Genomic DNA, 27769 nt, shown 5'->3' on the forward strand with positions numbered 1-27769 from the left:
CCTGTGAGGATGGCTTCAGTACCCCCTTATCTTCTTTATCTCTCAATCCTGAAGTGTGATCATTAAGGAGGAATTGGGCCATGACTGCTTTGGCTGATTCCTGCTGACAGGGGTCAGGGGGACCATAATTAGGATTTGAGTAATGAAACTGCTTTGTAGTAGCCTGTAAATGTTCTTGAATGCCAGGTATAGGGTTCTGATTCTGCATGACAAAAGTGTCAGTTCTTTTGTTACTAGTCCCTGTTGTCTGTTGTGAATAGAAAGAAGAACAAGATCACAATAGTAAGAGTTTGTAAGGGGAATTAAAACCAGTTTCCTATTCCCTTAGGAAGCCAGCTAAAGAGATCATTTAAGGGGATCTCTGGTACACATCTCTCATAACCATTTAGCTTATTTGGAAATTTTTTCTATTCACAACAAGTGGTATTAGCTATTGCACAGATACCCACTTGTTTTGCCAAAAGGAAATCTAATACAATTTAATTATTCAGAACTACCTGGGCCAAAGAGCTTAAACCATTATGCCTAACAGCCTTCTTTATTTCAGCATGTCAGCATACCACATTTTTGGTGTAGGTTTCTGAGCTCCAACATCCCCATCTGAAGCTTCCCTAGAGGTTTCACACACTAAAAGCTGAGTTGGTGGGAAAACTGAGTAAATAGCTGAGTGGCAAAGGATCCTCGTAAACCAGTCTTCTATTTCTGGGAATAGCCCAGTCCCATTAAACAGCTGTATCTCACTTCAGGAGTTAGTATTGCAAATGAGCTTTCAAATGGAAGAAAAACAAATGTAATGTTTGGAGAAATCTATAAACCAGTTTCCTTAGTCTGGAGGACAGTCAGTTGAGGTGTCAGATGTTAGATTTGACCAGGCATGGTGGCTTAAGCCTGTAATCCCAGCACTTTGGGAGGCTGAGGCAGGGAGATCACCTGAGGTCAGGAGTTCGAGACCAGCCTGGCCAACAAGGTGAAATCCTGTCTCTACTAAAAATACAAAAATTAGCCGGGTGTGGTGGTGGGCACCTGTAATCCCAGCTACTCAGGAGGCTGAGGCAGGAGAATCACTTGAACCCAGGAGGCAGAGGTTGCAGTGAACTGAGATGGCACCACTACATTCCAGCCTGGGTGACAGAGTAAGATTCTGTTTAAAAAAAAAAAAAAATGGATGTTAGGCTCAAAACATCTTCAGTTAATGTGGAAGCAGGCAGTGGCAATCTGACAGATTTTTCTTGCCTGTAGTTTATGTATCACAAGGTCAGGAGATCAAGACCATCCTGGATATGCTTTCAGGAAACAGATAGTAGCAATTTCATTGAGTCTAAGTGAGAAAAATGGGAAGAGAATTTGAAGACATTAGTTTGGAGACTTTTAGCCAGGAAAGAATTCAGCATTCAGTTCAAATCTTCATCAAATTTTGAAAAAGTTTTTAGTTTTACTTTTTGAAATGTCTTTTTCTGCACCTCCCTTCTTTTTTAGGACTCCATTTACATATATATATAATACTGCTTGATCATTGCCTTACAGGTCACTGATGCCCCATTCTTTTTTGTTTCAGTCTTCTTTCTATGCTTTCATTTGGATAGATTCTAATGCTACATCTTTATTTTTATTTATTTATTTATTTTTTGAGACAGAGTTTCGCTCTTTTTTTTTTTTTTTTTGCCCAGGCTGGAGTGCAATGGTGCTCACCGCAGCCTCCGCCTCCCGGGTTCAAGCAATTCTCCTGCCACAGCCTCCCGAGTAGCTGGGATTACAGGCATGCGCCACCACCCCGGCTAAGTTTGTATTTTTAGTGGAGACAGGGTTTCTCCATGTTGGTTAGGCTGGTCTTGAACTCGCGACCTCAGGTGATCCACCTGCCTCGGCCTCCCAAAGTGCTGGGATTACAGGCGTGAGCCACCATGCCCAGCTAATGCTACATCTTTAAATTCATTGTTCTTTGCATGATCTGCAATATCTGATCTGTTTTAAATTTCATGCAGTGAAATTTTCATTTGTTATTATATTTTATCTCTAAATTTCCATTTTTTATACCTTGTATGTATATCTTCATTATGTTCATGTTTTCCTTTACATACCTTGTTTACATCTTTATAATTTTGTTCTACACTGTTTAACACCCTTGTCTATGAATTCTGTCATCTTTCTCACTTTTGAGTTTGTCCCTGTTGAGTAATTCCTCTTCCATATGGTCACATTTTCCTGCTTGTTTATGTCTCTAGTAAGTTTTGATTACATGCTGGACTTGTAGTTTTACATTGTTGGGTGCTATATCTTGTATGCTTTAAGGTTGGTCGTTTTCTAGCAGATAGTTGTTACTTCCAGACTAGTTTGGTGTTTTCTTTGGAAGCTTGTTTTTAAGCTCTTTTTTAGAGGATCTAAAGTGGCTCTAAAGCCGTTGTAGTTCTAAATTACCGCCCTCCCTGCCCTTTTTTATTTTTCCTGAGACAGAGTTTCACACTTGTTGCCCAGGCTGGAGTCCAATGGCGCGATCTTGTCTAACCGCAACGTCCGCCTCCCAGGTTCAAGTGATTCTCCTACCTCAGCCTCTCAAGTAGCTGGGAGTACAGGCGTGTACCACCACGCCTGGCTAATTTTTGTGTTTTTAGTAGAGACAGGGTTTCACCATGTTGGCCGGGATGGTCTTGATCTCTTGACCTTGTGATCTGCCTGCCACAGTGTTGGGATTACAGGCATGAGCCACCGCGCCCAGCCAATTGTCCCCTTTTCTAAGGTGTGATCTTGTGGAGTCTCTAAAGAATGCCTTTGTAATTACTGAGGACTCTCCTCTCTTGCTGGATGGAACTTGAATGATTCATACCCCATGCAAGCTCCGATTGTCTTAGAACTGTCTGGTAATATTTTTTTAGAAGTTGTTCTTGCCAAGCTTCATAGTTGTACTCTGTACACATACAGATTGATATGTAGCTATACACTTATGAACTTTTGCATATTTTCTTGGAACTGTGTCTTTGTTTTTGCATAACTCTATCCTTTATGGGACTCTAGCCCACAAATTCTAGCTGTCTTGGCTCCCCACTTACTCTAATCTCTTCTCGTTTCAGCAGGACAGTTAGGTCCCTTTTAGGTTCCCCTACCCTGTACTGGAATTCAGTATTCACCTGCAGGAAAGAAGCCTGGGTGATGGAATTGCTTACGTCATTTTTTGTTTTTGCCTTTTCTCAGAGATCGTAGTAATATTGTGCATCCTTTTGTCCGTTAACTGAAAATAGTTATTTCCTTTATTTTGTCCAGTTTTCTAGTTGTTTATGGCAGGAGAGTAAGTTCCAAGCCTTATCTTCCTCATTATAGATGTTCTCTTCATAGATATTTTAATGAGAAAGGGAGAGATAGTTTCATAAAATCAGAGATTCTCCAAAGCAAATTGCAGATAGAAGAATAAGGAACTTACCTTATGATACTGTCTGATGTGAAGAGTCTAGGACCAGGAATACTCAGTGTAGGCCGTGCACGGAGACTCATGCCTGTAATCCCAGCACTTTGGGAGGCTGAGGTGGGCAGATCACTTGAGGCCAGGAGTTTGAGACCAGCCTGGCCAACATGACAAAATCCTATCTTTACTAAAAAAATACAAAAATAAGCCAGGCATGGTGGTACACACCTGTAGTTTCAGCTACTTGGGAGGCTGAGGCAGGAGAATCACTTGAACCCAGGAGGCGGAGGTTGTGGTGAGCCAAGATCGTGCCACTGCACTCCAGTCTGGGTGACAGAGCAAGACTGTGTCAAAAGACAAAAACAAAAACCAAACAAACAAAAAGAAATACTCAGTGCAGTGTCTAGCTGGGAAAGGATCAGAATAATACAGGAAAACTGTGTGGACGCCTGCTTAGTATGGTCCTGGAACCTGAGGACCTTGCATCATCCCTACCTCCATTCACTTTATTTTCAGGCCACTACTGTACCTACTGTTTTCCTAATGCCAGAAAGCCCCTGAATAGAGAAGCTATTCTTTCACCACTAATGTGATTATATATCATGAAAGACTGATCCCTAAAGCAGAAAACATATTGACATCAAAGTGTAAGTGACTGATATGTAGCCCTTTTCTAAGATTTGAGAGGGAGTAAGGAGCCCTAGTGACACCTGTGACTTTGAAGGACTTTCTGGGGAGGCTGTCTACCAAGGTAGCTAAATTCAGCCTATCTACCCCTGCCCTTCTTTTCTACCTCTGCCTCAGTTATGATCGTGTGCCCTTCCTCATGCATGACTTTGACCTGAGAAGAACAACCAATATCTGGGAAGTTCAGCCAGAATCTGCCTTCAAGAACCCTGCTGCCTTCAGTTGGGATTTCCTGTCGACTCTGAATGCAGGCAAATGGTTTGTAAAACCAGAGGTAAGACACATTCCCAAGTTTCACAAACCTGCATTGAATTTTTGTAAGAGATCATGTGTTGCTCCTGAAAATAAAGGCCATAGATGAAGATAGGCAAGTATCCACACGATTTCATAGCAGTATGGTAGCAGGACTATAGTATTGGCAGGAGGGCTTTTTCAGTAATGTAGTGAGTCTGATTGCTGCTTTCTGCATTCACTAGAAAGTCTGAAGACGAACTTGTAAACTTATCCTTGTAATTTATTTTTACCCAAATATTTCATAAGCTTTTACAGTGTGCCTAACATGTATATAACGTTTTCCTGGGTGAGGCAGACTAGGACAGATATTTTTGATTTTTTCTTCTTGCCATTCAACAAATATATATTGAGCACCTAATGGTACAAGGCACATAGAATATAATAGTGAATAAGCACACATCCAGCTTTAATGGAATTCACAGGCTAGTATAAGAAACAGACAGTTACTATACACTGTGATAAGTACAAAACTAGAGTTAATTTCAAGTTGCTTCAGGAGCACATAAGAACAACTTCTAACTCAGACTGGGAAACATGGATGGGAGATTCTGGAAGGAGATGTATAGACTAATAGATGTGGTACAGTATAAAGCATGTGCTGTGCTGTGTACAGTGTTAATTTTGAGGCAAGTGTGAATGGTTCCTCTGGAAGATGTTGGGGAATACTTTATGCACAGCTATGATTTGAGCTGAGGGAAGATCATTACCAAGGGGAACCAAGGGCAGTAATGATGATGTGTTTCGGAGCAACAGGGTGTGGGGGGTGTGTGTGTGTGTGAAGGAGAGAGGGAGGGAAGGATAGAGGAAAGGAGATAGGAAGGAAGAGAGGGGTAGGAAGTAGATGGGAGGTAGATTGGGAGAATAATCTGGAAAACATGTTGATGGGAGATTATGGCAATGCTTACATAACAAGTTAAAGAGTTTAGAATTATCCTTGAGTGTTTTTAAATGGGTAAAAAGTCAGAATTGCATTTGATAAAGGTCAAGCCTACTTTTTCAAGATAGATTAAAGAAAACAAAACAACCTATGTTTTCCGGCTTTTTTTATGACTAGGAATTCATGTGACCTAGGTTCTGCCCAATCAGATATACTCATTTGAGACTTTGATTTTGAAAATAAACGTCTCAACAAGATAGATAGCAGGCATCCATATTGCTAGCATATGTGACAGCAGAGATAGCAAGGTGTGAGGCTCAGCTGTGGTAATAGCTCCCTTATACAGTAGTAGTGTAATTAGGAAAAGAAATATTAAGGGATTTTTGATCGTGTACTGGTGGAATGGAATTTTATTTATGTTTGATGTTAATCCTGAGGGCTGTTTGATCATGTTTCATGTAAAAATAGGGAAAAGTGAAGAATTATATACAGATGGACTTATCTACTGTGTGTGTCCATTTTGTGTTGCTATAAAGGAATACCTAGGACTGGATAATTTTTAAAGAAAAGAGGTTTATTTGGCTCATGGTTGTACAAGCTCTACAAGAATGATACCAGCATCTGTTCAGCTTCTGGTGAGGAAGCTTTTACTCATGGCAGAAGGTGAAGGGGAAGCAAGGCATGTCACATGACGAGAGAGGGAGCAAGAAAGAGAGAAGGAGGTACTAGGTTCCTTTGAACAACCAGCTCTTGCATGAACTAAGAATGAGAATTCGCTCATTACTGAGGGGAGGGCACCAAATCATTCATAAGGGATCTGCCCCCATGTCCCAAATACCTCTCACTAGGCCTCACTTCTAATATTGGAGGTCACATTTCAACATAAGATTAGGAGGGGACACACTCCACGCTGTATCATCTACTGAGACTCCATTTCAGATTCATTATATTAATTAGTATTAATATAAGAAATAGTTGAAAGTGGATTTCTTATTACTGTAGTTGCTCAGAATATTTGTCCTCTTAGGAGTACATAGTCTATACATGCTATTTCCATATATGAAAATAATATGATTACTCTGATATTCTAGGTTTCTGAGTGTATGTAGCTTCTGCAGTATGTCTCATACATAGACACATAAAAACTAGAGGTGCTCCATTAGGATGTATATATTAGTTAGCTATAGTTAATATTTTGGCAAAGGTATGTTCTAGATGAAAAGGCTATTATATCTGATGTATAATATATGCCTGATAAAAGTCTTACTAGGATTTACAGAATTAAACTTACTCCTAAAATTGAGCCAAAGTTTCATCAGGCTGACATGTTCGATGGAACAGTAGAGTTGATGAATTTTAATTAATGGATGATTTTTCTTGATGGTCTTTATTGGACCTTAGTGGTCCTTATTGCTGAAAGACAACAACAGTTGTTTCTCATATCAGTGGTCATGGTTAGCTACCATGTGGGAATCATGAATTTAACTTTTTTTCATAATCCTAAGTACATTCAGAAACATTTAGTACTTAATAACTTATTAAATAGCATCCTTATTTTTAGTTTTCTTTTTTTATATTTATTTATTTATTTTTGAGACAGAGTCTCTCTCTGTAGCCCAGGGTGGAATGCAGTGGCGTGATCTTGGCTCACTGCAACCTCTGCCTCCTGAGTTCCAGTTCAAGCAATTCTCCTGCCTCAGCCTCTTGAGTAGTTGTGATTGTAGGTGCCCGCCACCACACCCAGCTTATATTTTTATATTTTTAGTAGAGATGGGGTTTTACCATATTGGCCAGGCTGGTCTTGAACTCCTGACCTTGTGATCCGCCACCACACCCAGCTTATATTTTTGTATTTTTAGTAGAGATGGGGTTTCACCATATTGGCCAGGCTGGTCTTGAACTCCTAACCTTGTGATCCGCCTGCCTTGACCTCCCAAAGTGCTGGGATTATAGATGTGAGCCACCGCACCCAGCCTTATTTTTGTTTTTGTTTTTTGTTTTTTTGGAAATGGAGTTTCACTCTGTTACCCAGGCTGGAGTGCAGTGATGCGATCTCGGCACACTGCAGCCTCAGCCTCCTGAGTTCAAGTGATCCTCCTCCCTCAGCCTCCTGAGTAGCTGGAAATACAGGCGCCAGCCACCATGCCCAGCTAATTTTTTGTGTTTTTAATAGAGGGTTCCACCATGTTGACCAGGCTGGCCTCGAACTCCTGACCTCAGGTGATCCGCCTGCCTCGGCCTCCCAGAGTGCTGGGATTACAGATGGGAGCCACTACGCCTGGCCTTATTTTTGGTTTTCAAACATTTCTTCACAGCTGTCTCCCGTTTTGAATGTCTTGGGTTAGTTTTAAGTGATAGAGTTGGATCTGTTACTGTAATAACTTTTCGTGGACATTTTTTAGGATTAATAGCTCTGTTTTAGCATGTTTAGGGTGTTTAGGTGCTTTACTTGTAGCATTTAGTTATCCTATTTCAATGGCTACTGAAGAACATCCTGAAACCTGGGGTTCAAATATGGTTATCTGGGAGACTTTAGGTTTCATCATGGAGCTTTTTTTGCTTTCATGCTGTATGGTTAGAAGGTAGTTGAAATGGTGTTATGTGATTTAAAAGATTTGGAGATTTGGGTAGTTTTTTCCATAGTGAAGAAATTAGTTGTAAACATTATTCTGATGATTCTTTATTGGTTAGGTATGATTATTGATTGATCATCGTGGTGAATTGGTCATTATTTATTTATTTATTAGTCTTGAGATTATTGTGAAAATCAAGTAGTTAATCTTATAACAAAATAAGAATAGATACAGACATTCTGGGAGTTGATACTGGAAGCTAAACTGAATTCCTGTTTCTTCAGCCCAACCAATACTTCTGTGGGACTTTGTTATATCCTTTTGTGAAAGTATAATTATAGAAATGATAAAAATATAATTCTCATGCAGATATATAGTCGGCATGAGTACGAGTTTTATTTAGCACATTAATGAAGGAAAAAGCAGGATGACAAAACCCACTCAAAGGAGAAATGACAGCAAGATATTCAACTAGAAAATACTAGCACTCATCCCTTCCACAAAGACAGCCAAAACAATAAATAAAAAACCATATTTTAATGAAAATAAAGGACAGCACCAGAGTACATCAAAGCAGTAACAGAAACCCTGGTGAGCACAGAAACTCAGGAGACCCACATAGAGAATGCCACCTCATCCCCTAGCTGAGATCAGCCAGGAACCAGGAGGAACTTCTTTCTATGGTGAAAAGGGTAGGCAGCCCACAGCAACACTTTGGACCCCTATTGGGGTCCCCTGCAGTCCTCACAGGCCCTAAGCCCAGCTGGGGTAGCTACCTAGAGGCCATACAACTGTGTTCCCCTCAGAGAAGGAGCCAGCTGTGCCTGCCCCGTGGCCTACATGGCGACTGTGTAATGCTATCTTGGAACTACTCACATCTTGCTCCAGAGGTGAGTAGCCACAGCACCCTTCATCCCTTATGCTAAACTACTGGGGAACCACCCCACCCCAACAGAGTAGTCTAACATCCCCAGGCCAAGCAACTGTTACACCTTTCCCTGTAAAGCCAAGCAGCAGATAGAACTGTTTCACCTACCCCTCACCCTGCACCCTTGGGCTAGAGATGGAGCTGTGTACCCTTTCCTGGGGATATGGTGCTTTAGCAGAACAGCTCCATCTACTTCTTTCAGACTTGCCTATGCCCTGCCACTAGGGTCCTGAGTTGAAACTGTGCACTGCCCTCTCGAGGAAAAAGTACTTTGTCAGAGCCCTGTGTGGCAGGGAAATGGTGCCTGGGCTGTTTGGAACAGTCAGGCCCCCACAGCCTGAGTAGATTGGCACATCAACCCTTGGGAATCAGTGTTTTGGCTGAGCTGAGCAACTGCACATTCCATGGCTGAGCTAACATAGTACTTTTCATCCCAGGGAAACAAACCAGTGTCTGAGCAGAAATACCCAACCCTACAGGCCAAAAAATTGCAGTACCCTGCTTCCCTGGAGCTGGACTAGCTCCCTAGAGTCTAAGCTGCTGAGATAGTGCCATCCCTAAGAAATTGAATCATGTCGTCCTGCTTCTTGCCCCCCCAGGACCCAAACAACAGCCATACTGGGGCATTTGCTGCTGCACCTGGCCTCACAGAGTCTAGGATACTGCTGCATCCTACTATCTTAGAGTCTAGTGTCACCACTACATGGTGCCTTATCCCCACACACCCAAGCTGCCACTGAGCCCTGCTGGCTCAAGCTCCCAAATTATAGCCATACCCTGTGCCCTAGGCTCAAACCTCCAGAACATACCTTTTTCCTTAGAGTCAGGCCAGGGCTCTTCCCTGCCTATTAAGAATAGAGTCACAGCTACAGCCTAACTCTCTGGACCTAAGCTGCTAAGGGGTTAGAGTCTGATGGTGTGGGCAACCTATGTCCAGCCCTGCCACAGAGAGTGAAAGATTCACTCTGATCCTAGGACTCTGCCAATCTAAACATTTGCACCTGGAATCCAGCACCATGGCAGTTGATTTTATGCCATGTCAGACCTGACACCAAGAGGGATCCCCTTAGTGAAGTCTCCTCATTGTAGGGAAAGCAAGAATTGGAGAACCCCAAAAGCCTTTGTGGACCAAAGACATTAACAACATACACCTCTGGCCTGGCGCGGTGGCTCACGCCTCCCAGCACTTTGGGAGGTCGAGGTGGGCAGATCACGAGGTCAGGAGATCAACACCATCCTGGCTAACACAGTGAAACCCCGTCTCTACTAAAAATACAAAAAAATTAGCTGGCCGTGGTGGCGGGCGCCTGTAGTCCCAGCTGCTGGGGAGGCTGAGGCAGGAGAATGGCATGAACCCAGGAGGCGGAGCTTGCAGTGAGCCGAGGTGGCACCACTGCACTCCAGCCTGGGTGACAGAGCAAGACTCTTGTCTCAAAAACAAAAAACAAAAAACACATACGCCTCTGCTATTGTGACAACAAATTTCCACACCCCTAAGCCACTGAGATGCCCACAGTTATTGCTGATGTTGAATGCAGCCAAAGAAGCTGCACAGAGACTATACCACTGCACCTACCCAGAAACAAAGTCACCACACCCTTCTCAACTAGTGCACTAAGACCCAACTGCAGGTGAAAATGTTTCTCTAGAAAAGCCATTCCAGAAAGTTTGGAAGAGGTGATTATTCCACAAGATGCATAGACATTAGCACAGGTACACAAGAAATGAAAAAGCAAGGAAATATGATGCCACCAAAGGATCGTAACTCTAGTAACAGACCTGAATGAAAAGGAAATAAATGAATTGCTGGAAAAGGAATTCAAAATAATTACCTTAAGGAAACTCAGTGAGATACAAAAAAAAAAAAAAAAAAAAGAGACAATTCAGCAAAATTAGGAAAACAATTCATGATGTCAATAATAAATTCAACAAAAACATAGATACAGTAAAAAAGAACCAGTCAGATGTGGTGGTTCATGCTTGTAGTCCTAGCACTTTGGGAGGCCGAGGCAGGTGGATCACCTGAGGTCAGGAGTTGGAGACCAGCCTGACAAATATAGTGTCTCTACTAAAAAACACAGAAATTAGCCAGGTGTGGTGGCATGTGCCTGTAGTCCCAGCTACTTGGGAGGCTGACACAGGAGAATTGCTTGAACCCAGGAGGTGGAGGTTGCAGTAAGTCAAGATCACACCACTGCACTCCAGCCTGGGCTACAAAGCAAGACTCTGTCTCAAAAGAAAAAACAAAACAAAACCAAATGGACACCCTTGCTGCTGAATAATTCAAGTACCAAAATAAAACAATATAGTACAGAGCTTCAACAAGAGACTTGTTTCAACAGAAGAATCTCTGAGCTTGAAAGTGAGTCATTTGAAAATTACCCAGATAGAGGAGAAAAAAAGAAATGAGAATGAAAAAGAGTAAAGAAAGCCTACAAGAAAGGACACTTAAGCAAACAAATTTTCATATTGTACATGTTCCCAAGGGAAGGAGTTGGAAAAATAGAAACACTATTTAATGAAACAGTAACTTAAAACTTCCCAAGAGAGGGGTGACCATCCAGATCTAAGAAGCTCAAAGATTCCCAAATAGATTCAGTCCCAAAAGGTCCTCATCAAGGCATATTTTATCAAATTGTCAAAAGTCAAAGACAAATAATTCTAAAAAGAGTAAGAGAAAAGCATCAAGTCACATATAAGGGAATTCTCATTAGACTAACAGCTGAAACTGTCCAGACCGAGAGAGAATAAAATGAGGTATTCAAAGTACTGAAAGAAAAAGTATTGCTAGCCACGAATATTTGACTCAGCAAATCTCTCCTTCAGAAATGAGGGAGAAAGTCTTTCCCAGACAAGCAAAAGCTGGGGAATGCAAAACCACTAGACTAGCCCTACAAGAAATATTCAAGGGATCCCTGCATCTGGAAGCAAAAAGGTGATAATCACCATTATGAAAACACACAAAAGCATAAAACTCACCAGTAGAGCAGATATGCAAAGGAGAGAGAGAAAAAATATCAAACCTTTTACACTACAGAAGACCATCAAACTGAAATGAAAAACAAGAAGAAAGAAAGAAAGAATATACAAAACAGAATACAGTTAACAAAATGGCTACAGTAAGTCATCACCTATTATAATAACCTTGAATGTAAACCGATTAGTCACTTGAATGATACAGACTGCCTGAATGAATAAAGGAAATAACTATATGCTGCCTACAAAAGCTCACTTTGCCTGTAAGGACAGACAGAAAGTGAAGGGATAGATATTCCATGCAAACAGAAACCGAAAGCAAGCAGGAATAGCTATATTTACATCAGATAAAACAGACTTTGGTTCCAAAACTATAGAAAGACAAAGAAGGTCATTATGAAATAATAAAGGGATCAGGACCGGGCGCCGTGGCTCAAGCCTGTAATCCCAGCACTTTGGGAGGCTGAGACAGGCGGATCACGAGATCAGGAGATCGAGACCATCCCAGCTAACACGGTGAAACCCCATCTCTACTAAAAAAAAATACAAAGAACTAGCCGGGCGAGGTGGCGGACGCCAGTAGTCCCAGCTGCTCCGGAGGCTGAGGCAGGAGAATGGTGTAAACCCGGGAGGCGGAGCTTGTAGTGAGCTGAGATCCGGCCACTGCAATCCAGCCTGGGCGACAGAGCAAGACTCCGTCTCAAAAAAAAAAAAAAAAAAAAAGGGATCAATTCACCAAGAAGATGTAACAATTATAAATCTACATGCACTCAACACCAAAGCACCCAGATACATAAAGCAAATATTACTAGATTTAAAGGGGGAGAAAGACTCCAATACAGTATATGTTGGTGACTTTAACATCCTACTGTGAGCATTGAACAGATCACCTAGACAGCAGATCAACAAACATTGGATTGAAACTGTACTTGGACCAAATGGACAATTACAGAACAGACAACTACAGAATATTTCATAAAATAGCTATAGAATACACATTCTTTTCATCAGCACATGGAACATTCTCCGGGACAGACCATGTGTAAGGCCACAAAACAAATCTCAACAAATTTAAAATAATTGAAATCATATTAAGTATCCTTTCTGACCACAATGGAATAAAACTAGGTATCAATGAGAGGAACTTTCAAAACTGTACAAATATATACACCACAAAATACTATTTACTTATAAAAAAGAATGAAATCATGTCTTTTGCAGCAACATGGATGCAGCTGGAGGCCATTATCCTAAATGAATTAATGCAGGCTCAGAAAACCAAATACTGCATGTTCTCACTTATAAGTGGGAGCTAACTATTAGATATACATGAACATAAAGATGGCAACAATAGAAAACTGGGACTATCAGAGGAGGAAGGGGGCCAGGGTTAAAAAACTAACGATTAGGTACTAAGCTTAGTACCTAACTGATGGGTTCATTCATACCTCAAACCTCAGCATCATGCAATATACCCATGTAACAAACCTGCACATGTACCCACTGAATCTAAAATAAAAGTTAAAAAAGTAAATTTTATTGGTTCAAATAAAAGAGAAAATGTAAAAATCAGATAATACTGTGTTTGTAAGATTCTATATCAAAATTAAGCTTTACAAATAAGATGTTACACTTTTTAAAAACTGTGTAAATATGTGGAAATTAAACAACATGCTTCTGAATGATCAGTGGGTTAATGAGGAACTTAAGGAAATTTAAACAATTTTTGAAATGAATGAAAATAGAAACACAACATACCAAACCCTACGGGATATAGCAAAAGCAGTGTTAAGAGTGAAGTTTATAGCAATAAATGCCTACATCAAAAAAGTAGAAAGATTTCAAATAAACAACATAATCATGTATCTCAAGGTGTCCCCTTGAGTTTTTTTAACTCTCAGACTTGTCCACACTAAGCCTCCAGGAATTTGTCAATGATGGTTCAAGTTTTTCTACCCCAGCACTGGTTTCCTTAGTGGTTTCCATTTATTAGGCTCATTCTGGTAAGCTGGGATTCATCTCCTTTCACCTGTCTCTCCAGTTTTATGGGCAGCAGTTTGCCTTGTGTCCTTACCTCTATTATAGATCCAAGAAGAGTTATTGATTTTTCATTCTGTTCAACTTTTTACTTGTTGTTAGGGTGGAGTGACAGCTTCCAAGCTGCTTACATGTGGAACCAGAAACCAGAAGTCTATTTGGTAATTTTTTTTTTTTTTTTTTGAGACGGAGTTTCGCTCTGTCGCCCAGGCTGGAGTTGCAGTGGCGCGATCTCGGCTCACTGCACGCTCCGCCTCCCGGGTTCACGCCATTCTCCTGCCTCAGCCTCCAGAGTAACTGGGACTACAGGTGCCCACCACCACTAATTTTTTTCGTATTTTTAGTAGAGCCAGGGTTTCACCGTGTTAGCCAGGATGGTCTCAATCTCCTGACCTTGTGATCCGCCCACCTCGGCCTCCCAAAGTGCTGGGATTACAGGCGTGAGCCACCGCACCCGGCCTATTTGGTTATTTTTTGAATCAATATGATAATGTTCATATGAGCTGTAATTTGATAATGTGCGATAGAACCTTCTGAGGCCTCTAAAAACAATTTGTAGTACATTTCTTCTTGTGGTTCTTTTTGCCATGTAGCTTCCCCCTATTTTTTTTTTTTTTTTGAGATGGAGTCTCAGTCTGTTGCCAAACTGGCATACAGTAGCGCGCTCTCAGCTCACTGCAACCTCCCTTCCCGGTTTCAAGCGATTCTCCTGCCTCAGCCTCCCGAGTAGCTGGGACTACAGGCACACGCCATCATGCCCAGCTAATTCTTATATTTTTAGTAGAGACAGGGTTTCACCATGTTGGCCAGGATGGTCTCAATCTTTTGACCTTGTGATCTGCCCGCCTTGGCCTCCCAAAGTGCTGGAATTACAAGCGTTAGCCACTGTGCCCAGCCTCTAATTTTTAAATTTATAGGGGAGAGGTCACAAGTTTGAGACCAGCCTAGCTAACATGGTAAAACCCTGTCTGTACTAAAAATACCAAAAAAATTAGCCGGGCTTGGTGGTGGGTGCCTGTAATCCCAGCTACTTGGGAGGCTGAGGCAGGAGAATTGCTTGAACCTAAGAGGCGGAGGTTGTAGTGAGCTGAGACACTGCCATTGCACTCCAGCCTGGGCAACAAGAGCAATACCCAAGAAAAATAAAAATTAAAAATAAATAAATAAATGTATAGGGAAAGGGCCATAGAGAAGAAAGAGATGTTCTTCTGACAATGGTCTCAAAGTAATAGTTTTATGTTGGGACATGGAAGAAGACAGGATTGTTAGATATTCCCACTACTTGAGTGGTTGTAGTACTCTGGTGATCTGATATTTTATAGTAATGCAATTAATGATAGATGTGGTGGTACCCATATCATCAAGAAAATTGTATTATTGGCCAGGCATGGTGGCTCACGCCTGTAATCCCAGCACTTGGGAGGCTGAGACGGGTGGATCACGAGGTCAGGAGTTCGAGACCAGCCTGGCCAACATGGTAAAACCCTGTCTCTACTAAAAATACAACGAGCTGGGCATTGTGGTGCATGCCTGTAATCCCAGCTACTTGGGAGGCTGAGGCAGGAGAATCACTTGAACCTGGGAGGTGGAGGTTGCAGTGAGCTGAAATTGCACCACTGCACTCCAGCCTGGGCGACAAAACAAGACTTTGTCTCAAAAAAAAAGAAAATTGTATTGTTGTTCATAAGTAGTTACAGTTAGTTCTTATCAGAATCATCTATTCAGTGGAATGTTTCCTTGATGTGGCATCATTGGACAGGTTTAATTGTCCTTCTATTTCTTTCTTTCTTTTTTTTTTGAGATGGAGTTTCACTCTTGTTGCCCAGGCTGGAGTACAATGGCATGATCTTGGCTCACTGCAACCTCTGCCTCCCAGTTCAAGCAATTCTCCTGCCTCAGCCTCCTGAGTAGCTGGGATTACAGGCATGTGTACCACGCCTGGCTAATTTTTGTATTTTTAGTAGAGACAGGGTTTCTCCATGTTGGTCAGGCTGGTCTCGAACTCCCGACCTCAGGTGATTCGCCCATCTCAGCCTTCCAAAGTGCTGGGATTACAGGCGTGAGCAACTGTGCCCAGCCTTGTCTTTCTGTTTCTTAACCAATATTATACATTGGGTCTTCCAATAACCTTTCTACTTGTAATATGTCTACACAGAGGCACAGAGAACAGAGGGCCTTTTAATCTTATTTTTATTTGAGGAACCAGATGTTTCATCTGGAGGACCAGAAATTTATTTTCATTTCTAGCTTGTTACTTCCTGTGGCATTTTGAAAACATTCAATCACATGTTGGATATAGTCTAAACAGGCATTTATCCATTCCAGTTTATTTTTCTGATTAAGTCTCTCCTATTTTATATACAGAAAAAGAGGCACCTCGGCTGTTAGGCCTACCCCCATAATACTATTTAAAGTTTACTAGAGTCTAGTTTTAAATTCTTATATTGATTAAATATTTACCATCTTTGCTATTTTGAATTTTTGGTCTTGTGTTGGTCTTTCCCATAAATTCTTTTAACATTAAGTTTTTCTCACAAGAAGGTTTAACAGTTAAGTGAACCAGTTGGTTTAGGTCTGGTAGTAGCTAACAAAATCTTGAATTCTGAAGCATCTTTCTATTGTCCTGAGAATTAAGAAAACCATTAGTTGTAGCTTTCAATCAGATCTTAATTTAACCATGGTTTAGATCTGCCTTCTGGCCTAGCAATGATCTGCCTTCTGGTCTAGCGATTTTCTGGAGATACTGTGCAATGTGATTGTTTCTTTCCTGAGAAAAATGTTTAAAAAAGGGCAGCTTGTTTAGGTCAAAGGAATAAGAAGAAATAGGAGACGTATGAATGAGAATGAAGATAAAGTTGTGTAGAAAAAAAGAGAGATTACTTGAGTCTTAAGAAAATGTGACTTCTTCCTTCTGCTTCCTTCTCCTGGGAGGTAGCCTTTTATCACTGCCTTCACTCAGATCTAAAAAATGGCAAGTGATGATAAAAGTTGCCATCTATTAAATTTAATGTAGCAAACATATGTGTGTTCTCCCCTGTGTTAGGTGAAATGCTGTGCATTTCAAAGAATATATGACAGTTCCTGCCAAGAGGGAGTTACACTCCAGTAGAGTCAGTAGAGAGTGAAGGAACTAATATGAATTGTACACTTTTCTATCTATGTACCAGACATACTCCCAGACCCTGTAAATATTTTTATCATATTTAATTTTCAAAATAATCCTAAGAAATATATAGGTTATTTTTCGTCTCCTCTATTTTATAATTTGGGCAATGATGACTTGGAGAATTTAAATGGTTTTATTACCAAGGTTGCATAGCAAGAAGCATAGTGAGCCAGGATTGAACTTTAGTGTACTAAGACATGTCCAAATAACTATAGAAGGCAGAATGAGACATACAGTTACAGAGGCATAAAAATGGGCCATTGGGCTTTAAAGCCATTGAAGCGTCTTTATTTATTTTTTTCTAGAGATAGGGCCTCTTATTGCCCAGCCTATAGTGCAGTGGCATGATCATAGCTCACTTGCAGCCTCAAACTCCTGGGCTCAAGTAACCCTTCTGCCTCAGCCTCCCTAGTAGCTAGGACTACAGGCATGTATCACCACCCCCAGCTAATTTTTAAATTTTTTTGTAGAGACAAGGGTCTCACTATGTTGCCCAGGCTGGCCTCAAACTCCTGGCCTTAAGCGATCATCTTGCCTCAGCCTGCTGGGATTAAAGGCATGACTACAGCACCAGCCTTGAAGTCTCTTTAGTTCAGGAAGATTAAAGGAAAGCTTCATGAGGGAAATAGCATTTGAAAGGTAGAATTTTAAGAAGTTGATATGGCAAGGAAGTCAAGGGAGGGGTAGAGCTGGCACTAAATTCAGTTGAAGCCAAAGCATGTGTTCTTCCTATTACACAAAACTAGAATAGCGAGAGCCTATGTGGGAAGCCAGCATGACTGAAAGGGATGTATTATCTTGAGTTATGGGAGAAAAGGCTGGAAAGGAAGGTCAGAATAAGAACATGACCTTCAGTGCAAATACAACAGGTTGTAGGATATAGAAGAGACCATTCCAAACACTAATTATTGATGAAGATTACATTTTATTTCTCTCCTTGTCGCCTGTTATCTAGGACTAGTATTTCAGAGGACCTGGTGGATTGAATGATAATGGAGCAACTGAGGTAGAGCTGGATGTGTGGCTACATAGTAGGAGAATTGGAAAATGCTTTTGATGTATTTTTTGATGTATTTATTTCTAGCTCAGGCCATTTTACAATATGAAACCTCTATCAAAGGCAGATAAAGAAAGAGCAAGAAATCAGTCAATTCCAACACTAGCTGATTTATTGACACTTGCAAAGAAGGAAAGAAAATTTGTGATATTTGATCTTCATGGCCCTCCACCAAAACATCCTCTCAGACACACATTTGTCCGTCAAGTAGTAAGCGTGATCCTTGCCTCTAAAATCGAGCAACATCTGGTATGTCTATCTCAGTATTTATGACACAGGTTGGGAGGTGGGTAGCATGTCCTGGGAGCACAGTAGTTGAACTTGACCTACCTTGTAGCTCTACCCTGGGATCCTTAAGTAATTTTACTTCCTATGGAAATGAAGATTGTTACTTACACAGCTACATATGGTAATCTAGGAATGACCCAGTTAAATTTATCTCAGTGGGGAAAACCATTAAGGCTGTTTGCTATTCCAAACCAAATGAAATGTCAGCACCCTATTAAAGAGGAATATGTGCAATAACTATCTAATGTGACCTGCACCACACCAACATAGATCCATTAGAAAGAGCCTGGGTAACATTAAGGCTTTGAAGACTTGGCATGATGAATGATATAGAAAGGAGAGCTTGTTCTTATTTGAGCAGAGATTTGCTCATGATGTTTTTCAGAAGCAACTCTCTGCATTTGGGCAGTCAGTTGTTCCAAATCCCATAAATTCTTGGAATATGGGAGTGCTGTGAGTGAAACAATATAAGTCATTTTACACATGGAAGTATTTCATAGATGAGTCATAACAGCATCCCTGTTGGCAGGAAAGAACTCCTCTCAAAGACAATTTTTAAAAAAATAAAATAGTAGCAGGGCCTCCCTATGTTGCCCAGGCCTGTCTCGAACTCTCGGGCTCAAGGGATCCTCTTGCCTCGGCCTCCCAAAGTGCTAGGATTACAGGCATGAGCCACCACACCCACCTCAAAGATGATTGTTAACATCATTAACCAGAAAGATGTTTTTGATTCTCACTGTTCACCTACATCTATCAGCTAATCTACTTTGCTTATATGAGTCTTTGTGTACACAGTAGGTCCTTGACACTTGATGTTAACTGGTAAATGGAGAGGTCGTGAGAAAACTCAGCTCCAGAGTAGACCTAGTAAAGCCCCGTTATAAGAGTTCATTAGAAAATACTAGCTCACGTTGACTCTTTCACCAAGGACTAGAATCTCCCTCTCTCTACTCTCTGTAGAATACTACCTGTGCTGGAATGGAGCTCCCTCCATTCCCTGTGGAGCTCTTCGTACCTGGACAGCTGATTATCTACTGAAGGACTTCTTGTTTCTCCTTACAGATTTTTTGGTTGCCAACTCATGATAGGCAATATGTCAGGTCCATGGCTCCTGGTTTTCAGCATGTGGGCCGTTTAGTATCCGTTAAAACCCTTGCTAAGAACAATATCAGTATAATAAATGTTGACTACAAGAAGTTGTTCCCTAATGGGTTAAGGTAAGTATTTGACCACACCTCTCTTGGCACATATTGCCTTACTTACACAAAATATACATTCTAACTAAACTGCTTAACTTCCCCTTTCCATCTCAGAATTTCTGTGTGTGGTTAGCATCTTTGAATCTCCTTTCTTTTTCCTACCCCTTCCTTCTTCCCTCCCTATGCCAACAAACATTTATCAAGTGTTGACTATGTCCCTGGAACATAGACTTTAGCCTCTTCTTTGTGCTCTAATCTTTCACCATTCAGTACACTTTTTTGGATGCTTGGTATTTCTGTTTTTATATAAAAGGCGGACGTTGAAAAGTCAGAACTCAAAATGTTGTTTATTTCCTCCTACCGTTACCAGATGAATGGCAGTACCTTGTAAATGGCTTTGTGATCCAGATAGTCATATTTCTGGAAGGGATAATTAAGAATATAACAAAACCATTATTTGAAAAATGTAAGAACAGCTAAGCATGAGAAGAAACTAAAAATATTAACCTCTGTATTTATAAATATACAATTAGAGACAAATTTTCAGAATTAAAAGCACCTGGGAATAAAATGACAACTTTTCCAAACTTAATTGTTATTAAACATGCTTAATTTAATCCATATCCCCGTTGTCTTAGATTGAAGGTTAATTTTTTATATGATTCTAAATGCTTTAGAGACAAAGTCTTCCTTGGGGAGGGAGGGAAAAAATAACAGATTAGAGATAGATAGATAATATGCAGATATCTATTATCTGCCTATCTATAGATAGATAATATCTAGATCTAGATATTAGATAATATCTATATTTATATATAGATATAGATATATATAGATATAGACATCCAAAGTTTCCTTTGGGTTTAATAAAAGGCTGTTGCATGCATCTCTGTTTCTGTTCCTGCTTTTTCTGCCTTTCTGGCCATGGGTTGATCATATAATAGTGTCTTTTTCTCTTTTAGCTTTGGAAAATTATATATGTTTTTACGCTCTAATTGCCATTCAGAAGATTTTTCTTTACTCAACTTCTCTTCTATTTTGAGCATATTTCTATTTTCTTCTACTTTTTCTTTTCAAATAGAAAATGGCCCTAGAATGATTTCCTTCTCTCTTAATCCTCAGATTGATCTAGTAGTTGAAAAATAATTATGACTTCCATTTATTGAGCTATTATTATGTGTCAAGTTCTATGTTTGCTAGACCTGGCCTAGCCATCAACTATTTTGGTTACTTTGGAAAAGTTTCTAATTGTCAGTTTTCTCCTTTGTGAAATAGAATAACAGTGGTACTTGCTGGAGTGGTTAAAAGGTTTAATGAGATTATTCTTGCCATTTTAACTGAGAATGCTTTAAATGCATTATTTTAATCAAAAGTATATGAGTATAGAGTTGCCCTCTGTTTTATTTGTGATGCTACAAAGTTTTTTAATGTTTTAAAGACATTTTTAAAATTTGTATCATTTTTAATCAACATAATTGTATATATAGGGTACAATGTGATGTTTTAATTAATATATTTATACAATATGAAATGATTAAATCAAGCTAATTAACATATATAATGTCTTTTTCATGTTAAGATATTTGAATTTACTCTCCGCTATTTTGAAATATACATTATTATTAACTATAGTTACCCTGCTGTACAATAGATCTCAAAACATTCCCTCTATCTAACTGAAACTTTATGCCTTTTGACCAACATTTCCCCTCCCCCTCAACCCTTTGGTAACCAACATTCTACTCTTTGGTAACCAACATTAGCCTTTGGTAACCAACACTATTCTCTCTTTTTCTATAAGTTAGACTTTTTTTTTTTTTGAGATGGAGTCTCATTCTGTTGCCAGGCTGGAGTGCCACGGCCCAATCTTGGCTCATTGCAACCTCCGCCTCTCAGGTTCAGTCACTTCTGCCTCAGGCTGGGACTATAGGTGCGTGCCACGATGCTCAGCTAATTTTTTGTATTTTTAGTGGAGATGGGGTTTCACCATGTTGGCCAGGTTGGTCTCGATCTCTTGACCTCACGATCCACCCGCCTCGGCCTCCCAAAGTGTTGGGATTACAGGCATGAGGCACTGTGCCAGGCGTTTTTTTTTTTTTTTTTTTTTTTTGAAGACAGGGTCTTGCTCTGTCACCCAGGCTGAGAGGCAGTGGCGTGATCTTGGCTCACTGCAGTGTCCACCTCCTGGGCTCAAGCTATCCTCTTATCTCAGCTTCTCAAGTAGATGGGACTACAGGCACATGCCAGCACACTTGGCTAATTTTTAAATTCTGTGTAGAGATGTGGTCTTGCTCAAGCAGTTCCCCCACCTCCACCTCCCAAAGTGCTGGAATTACAGGTGTGAGCCACCGTACCCCTCTGTAAGTTTGACTTTTTTAGAGTCCACACATAAGGGAGATCATGTGGTATTTGTCTTTCTTTGTGTGGCTTATTTCACTTACCATAATGTCGCCCACACTCAACCATGTTTTCACAAGTGACAGAATTTCCTTCTTTTTAAAGGCTGAATAGTATTCCTTTGTATGTATATACTACATTTTCTTTACCCATTCATCTGTTTGATGGACACTTAGGTTGATTGCATATCTTGGCTACTGTGAATAGTGTTTCTATGAACATGGGAGTACAGATACCTCTTTGACATATTGATTTCAATTCCTTTGGATATATACTCAGTAGTGGGATTTCTGGATCATAAATATGTTAGTTCTATTTTTAGTTTTTTGAGGAACCTCCACCTTGTTTTCCATAGTGGTTGTACTAATTTACATTCCCACCAACAGTGTGTAAGAGTTCCCTTTTCTGCACATCCTTGCCAATACTTTTTATCTTTCATCTTTTTTGTAATAGCCAAAATTCTAAGAGGTGTGAGATGATATCTCCTTGTGGTTTTAATCTGTATTTCCCTGATGATTAGTAATATTGAGTGTTTTTTCATATGCTTGTTGGCTATTTGTGTCTTCTTTTGAGAAATATCTCGTCAGGTCTTTAGCTCATTTTTTCATTGGGTTTTTTTTTTTTTTTTTTTTTTTGCTATTAAATATTTTCTCTTCACTTTGTTGATTGTTTCCTTTGCTGTGCAGACACTTTTTAGTTTGATGTGGTTCCACTGGTCTATTTTTGCTTTTGTTACCTGTGCTTTTGGGGCCATATCGAAAAAATCATTGCCCAGAGACCAATGTTGTGGAGCTTTTCCCATTTTCTTCTAGTAGTTTTAGTTTCAGGTCTTACATTTAAGTCTTTAATCCATTGTGATTTGATTTTTGTATGTGGTATGAGATAAGGGTCTAATTTCATTCTTCAGCATGTGGCTATCCAATTTCTCAACACCATTTATTGAAGAGACTATCCTTTCCCCATTGTATGAGGAAGACATTATATTGGCACCTTTGCTGAAATTCAATTAACTATAACGATGTGAATTTACTTCTGGGCTCTCTGTTCTGTTCCACCAGTATGTGTCTGTTTTTATGCCAGTACCATGCTGTTTTGATTATCACACCTTTATAATATATTTTGAAATTAGGGAATGTGATGTGTCCAGTCCTGTTCTTTTTGCACAGGATTGCCTTGGCTTTTGGGAATCATTAGTGGTCATACAAATTTAAGGATTCTTTTTTATTTCTGTGGAAAATCACATTGGAAGTTTGAGAGGGATTATGTTGAATCTGTAAATTGCTTTGGGTAATTTTGACATTGCAACAATATTAAGTCTTTCAATCCATAAACACATAATTTTTTTCATTTATTTATTTATTTATTTTTTCTTTTTGAGACAGAGTCTTGCTCCATTGTCCAGGCTGGAGTGCAGTGGCATGATCTCCACTCATTGCAACCTCTGCCTCCTGGGTTCAAGTGATTCTCCTGCTTCAACCTCCCAAGTAGCTGGGATTACAGACACATACCACTGCACCCTGCTAATTTTTATGTTTTTAGTAGAGACCAGGTTTCCCCATGTTAGCCAGGCTGGTCTCGAACTCCTGACCTCAAGTGATCCACCCGCCTCAGCCTCCCAAAATGCTGGTATTATAAGGTGTGAGCCACTGCACCCAGCCCCTTTCATCAGTGTTTTATAGTTTTTACTGTACAGGTCTTTAAGCTCCTTGGTAAAGTTTTATTCCTAAGAATTCTATCTTTGTTGCTATTATAAATGGGATTATTTTCTTATTTTCATCAGTTAGGTAGTTGTTAGTATATAGAAAGAAATGCTACTGATTTTTGTATGTTGATTTTGTATCCTGCAACTTTGCAACCCATAAACTGAATGTATTAGTTTTAGTAGTTTTTTTGTGGATTCTTTAGGGTTTTCTATATGAAAGGTCATGTCATCTGCAGAGACAATCTTCTTTCTTATTTGGATGGCTTTTATTTCTTTCTCTTGCTTAATTGCTCTGGCTAAGACTTACAGTACTATGTCAAAAAGAAGTGAGATTTGGCATCCTTGTCTTGTTCCTGATCTTAGAGGAAAAGCTTTCAACTTTTCACCATTATGATTTTAGTAGTGGCCATGTCCTGAATGGCCTTTATTGTATTTTGGTATATTCCTTCTATACATAATCTGTTGAGAGTTTTTATCATGAAAGGGTGTTGAATTTTGTTCAATGCTTTTTCTACATCTGTTGAGATGATCATATGGTTTTTGTGTCTCATTCTGTTAATGTAGTGTGTCACATTTATTGATTTGCATATGATGAACCCTCCTTGTATCCCAGGGATAATTCCCACTCGATTATGGTGAACGATTCTTTTATGGTGCTGTTGAATTCAGTTTGTTAGTATTTTGTTGAGGATTTTTATGTCTCAGGATTTCACTGGTGATATTGGCCTGTAATTTTCTTTTCTTGTAGTGTCCTTATCTTGCTTTGGTATCAGGGTAATGCTGGCCTAGTCAAATGAGTTTGGAAGTAGTCCCTCCACTTTAATTTTTTGAAAGAGTTTGAGAAGGATTGATATTGGTTCTTCTTTAAGTGTTTGGTGGAATTCAGCAGTGAAGCCATTATGTCCTGGGCTTTTCTTTGTTGGTAGACTTTGTATTACTTTTTATTACTCCTTGTTATTGGTCTGTTTTTAATGTTTTTAAAAATTTTTTTTAATAAAAATTGTATTGAGGTGAAATTCACATAACATAATTTTTTTTTTTTTTTTGAGACGGAGTTTCACTATTGTTGCCCAGGCTGAAGTGCAATGGCGCGATCTTGGTTCACTGCAACCTCCGCCTCCCAGGTTCGAATGATTCTCCTGCCTCAGCCTCCCAAGTAGCTGGAATTACAGGTGCACACCACCATGCCCAGCTAATTTTTGCATTTTTAGCAGAGACGGGGTTTCACCACGTTGGCCATGCTGGTCTCGACCTCCTGACCTCAGGTGATCCACCCGCCTCAGCCTCCCGAAGTGCTGGGATTACAGGCATAAGCCACCGCGCCCGGCCTAACATAAAATTTTAAAGTGAACAATTCAGTGGCACTTAGTACATTTACATTGTTGTGCAACTGCCACCTTTAGTTCTAATGTATTTTGATGCTGGAAGTTTTATTTTTTCTCTTTTTTCTTGATCAGTCTTGCTAGGGGTTTATGAATTTTAATCATTTCAAAACACTGAATTTTGGCTTTGTTATGTTTTTCCTATTGTGGCTTTACTTTCCTATTTCATTGATTTCTGCTCTTTATAATTTTCGTACTGACTTTGGTTTTAATTTGCTGTTCTTGCTAATAGATGACTTTTTTAGGGTAGACAATTAGATGACCTGTTTTAGATCTTCTTTCTAATGTAAACATTTAAAGTTATAAACTTATTTATTTTTATTTTTATTTTTTGAGACAGGGTCTCACTCTGTCGCCCAGTTTGTAGTACAGTGGCATGTACTACTGCAACCTCTGGCATGAGCCACTGCGCCCAGCCTTAAAGCTATAAATTTACTGTAAGCATTGCTTTAATTTTCTCCCACAAATGATGTTGATATATTGTTTGTTATCCAACTTAAAATATTTAAAGTTTTCTCATTTCTCATTCGACTCGTGGATTATTTAGAAATGTATCGCTAACTTTTTAAACATTTGAGGATTTTCTAGTTACTGATTTCTAATTTAAGCTTATTGTGACCAGAGAACAAACCTGTATAATTTCAACCCTTTTAAATTCTATGGTTTAAATTCTAAACTTATTTTATGGCTCACTGTATGGTTTATCTTGGTGAGCGTCCCATGTTCCCCTGAAGATTATGTGCCCTCTTCAGTTGTTGGGTGTAGTATTCTATAAATGTCAAGTAGTTCAAGTTGTTGATAGGCTTTTTGAAAATTTCATATTCATTTTTTCTTCCTTTTTCTGTTGAGCTAATACAAAGGATTAGATTGCAGATCAAACATTCACATATCAGATAGCCTACCTACTGCCGAGATTTATCATTAAGTTCAAGGATACAGCAGGCAATCAGGAGGCTCAAACAAAGCAGGGAGAGACACTGACTGTGGCTTGTGCAGGTATCTTCATTTATTGAACACATACTCTGTGGCCCAGAGTAATAGATGAGGCCTCCAAGTGAGTTTGTGCAGGGTTAACTCACACATAAGGGGAGCAGTTGAGTCATGAAACATCTCTATTTGATAGTCCCAGAGAGTAATCTAGTTTATGTGTCATTCTCCAGAGACCCATGCTTCATAAATCTGTTCCATGTTTATTTACAAAATACGTAATAAAGAAATACTTAACCAGGAACATCCTTTTAAGAACATTACATATAAGACTACTCTTCCTAGTAAATAATATTATTCTATTTACAAAAGATCAAGTTATCCTGCTGAGAAGGAGACTTCTCAGACTTCTCAAGATCAAGACTTATTCCTTCTTTCTTCTGGGAGCAACTTCCCCAATCAAAGAAAAATGAATGGTTCCTTATACTGCCATCTGTCAGTTACCAATATATACCAAACTGTATATATCTGTCAGTTACCTATATATATCCAACTGTTAACATATCCAACTGTAATTGTGATTGTTGATTTGTGTGTGTGTGTGTTTTTCCTTCTTGTATTTTGAAACTCTTTTATTGGGTGCATTTGCACTTAGGATTATTAGACCTTGGTGAATTGGCCCCTTTATTATGAAATATCCCTTGTTTAAGGTAATTAATCTTATCTAAAGTTTACTTTTTCTTGTATTAATATTGCCACACTGCCTTCTTATAATTTGTGTTTGCTTAATATGTCTTTTTCTGTCCTTTGGCTTTCACCCACTTTGCATCGTTAAAGTACATCTCTTATAAACAAAATTTTGTGAGTTCTTCTATATCTAGTAGGACAATCTCGGACTTTTAATTGCAATGTTTGATCCATTAATATTTAGTTCACCAGTGAGAACACTTGGACACAGGATGGGGAACATCACACACCGGGGCCTGTCATGGGGTGGGGGGAGGGGGGAGGGATAGCATTAGGAGAAATACCTAATGTAAATGATGAGTTGATGGGTGCAGCAAACCAACACAGCACATATATACATATGTAACAAACCTGCACGTTGTGCACATGTACCCTAGAACTTAAAAGTATAATAACAAGAAAAAGAGGGAGGGAACAACGTTAACAATAGTGAACCTGAAAAAAAACTTAGTTCACATCCTTTAGTTGGGTTTACATTACCATCATGCTATTTTTTTTCTATTTGTTCTTTCTATTCCTTGTGGGGTTTTTTGGTCACTCCTGTCCTCTCTTTTTATTTTTTAGTTAATCATTTTTTAGTATCTCATTCTATCTCTTTTATTTTTTTAAGTTGTTTTTTGTTTTTATGTTTTTTTTCAAATAGAGACAAAGTCTCGCTCTGTCACCCAAGCTGGAGTACAGTGATGTGATCATTGTTCACCGTAGTCTCGAACTACTAGGCTCAAGCCATCTTCCTGCCTCAGCCTCCACAGTAGTTAGGACTATAGGCATGTGCCCCCACACCTGGCTATTTTTAAAATTTTTTTTGTACAGACAGGGTCTCACTGTGTTGCCAGGCTGGTCTCAGACTCCTGGCCCCAAGCCATCCTCCTGCCTTGGCCTCCCAAAGCATTGGGATTATAGGCATGAGCTGCCATGTCTGGCTCTGGCTGACTTTTTACATCTTTGGATTATTTTTTACTGATTTCTCTAGGAACCGTAGCTGTCTAGTTACTCCAGCACTATGTTTTGAAAAGACTATCTTTCTTCCATTGATTTGCTTTTGCACCTTTGTCAGAAATCATTTGTCCCATTTGTATGAATCTATTGTATGGTTTTCGGTTTTGTTCCACTGATTTATGTGTCCATAAATCACATT

General features: G+C 39.6%; 1 protein-coding gene across 1 annotated transcript in view; it reads left to right on the plus strand.

Moving 5' to 3' along the window:
• Positions 1 to 27769, plus strand: part of GDPD4 (glycerophosphodiester phosphodiesterase domain containing 4) — an 84682-nt gene that overhangs the window by 38388 nt on the left and 18525 nt on the right. The window contains exons 11-13 of the mRNA XM_030918510.1: positions 4199 to 4355; positions 18017 to 18238; positions 19340 to 19494. Of these exons, the coding sequence (XP_030774370.1) occupies positions 4199 to 4355; positions 18017 to 18238; positions 19340 to 19494 (534 nt within the window). The remainder of the gene's footprint in view (positions 1 to 4198; positions 4356 to 18016; positions 18239 to 19339; positions 19495 to 27769) is intronic.

Source organism: Rhinopithecus roxellana, chromosome 15 (assembly GCF_007565055.1).
Source record: "Rhinopithecus roxellana isolate Shanxi Qingling chromosome 15, ASM756505v1, whole genome shotgun sequence".
NCBI classification, from domain to species: domain Eukaryota; kingdom Metazoa; phylum Chordata; class Mammalia; order Primates; family Cercopithecidae; genus Rhinopithecus; species Rhinopithecus roxellana.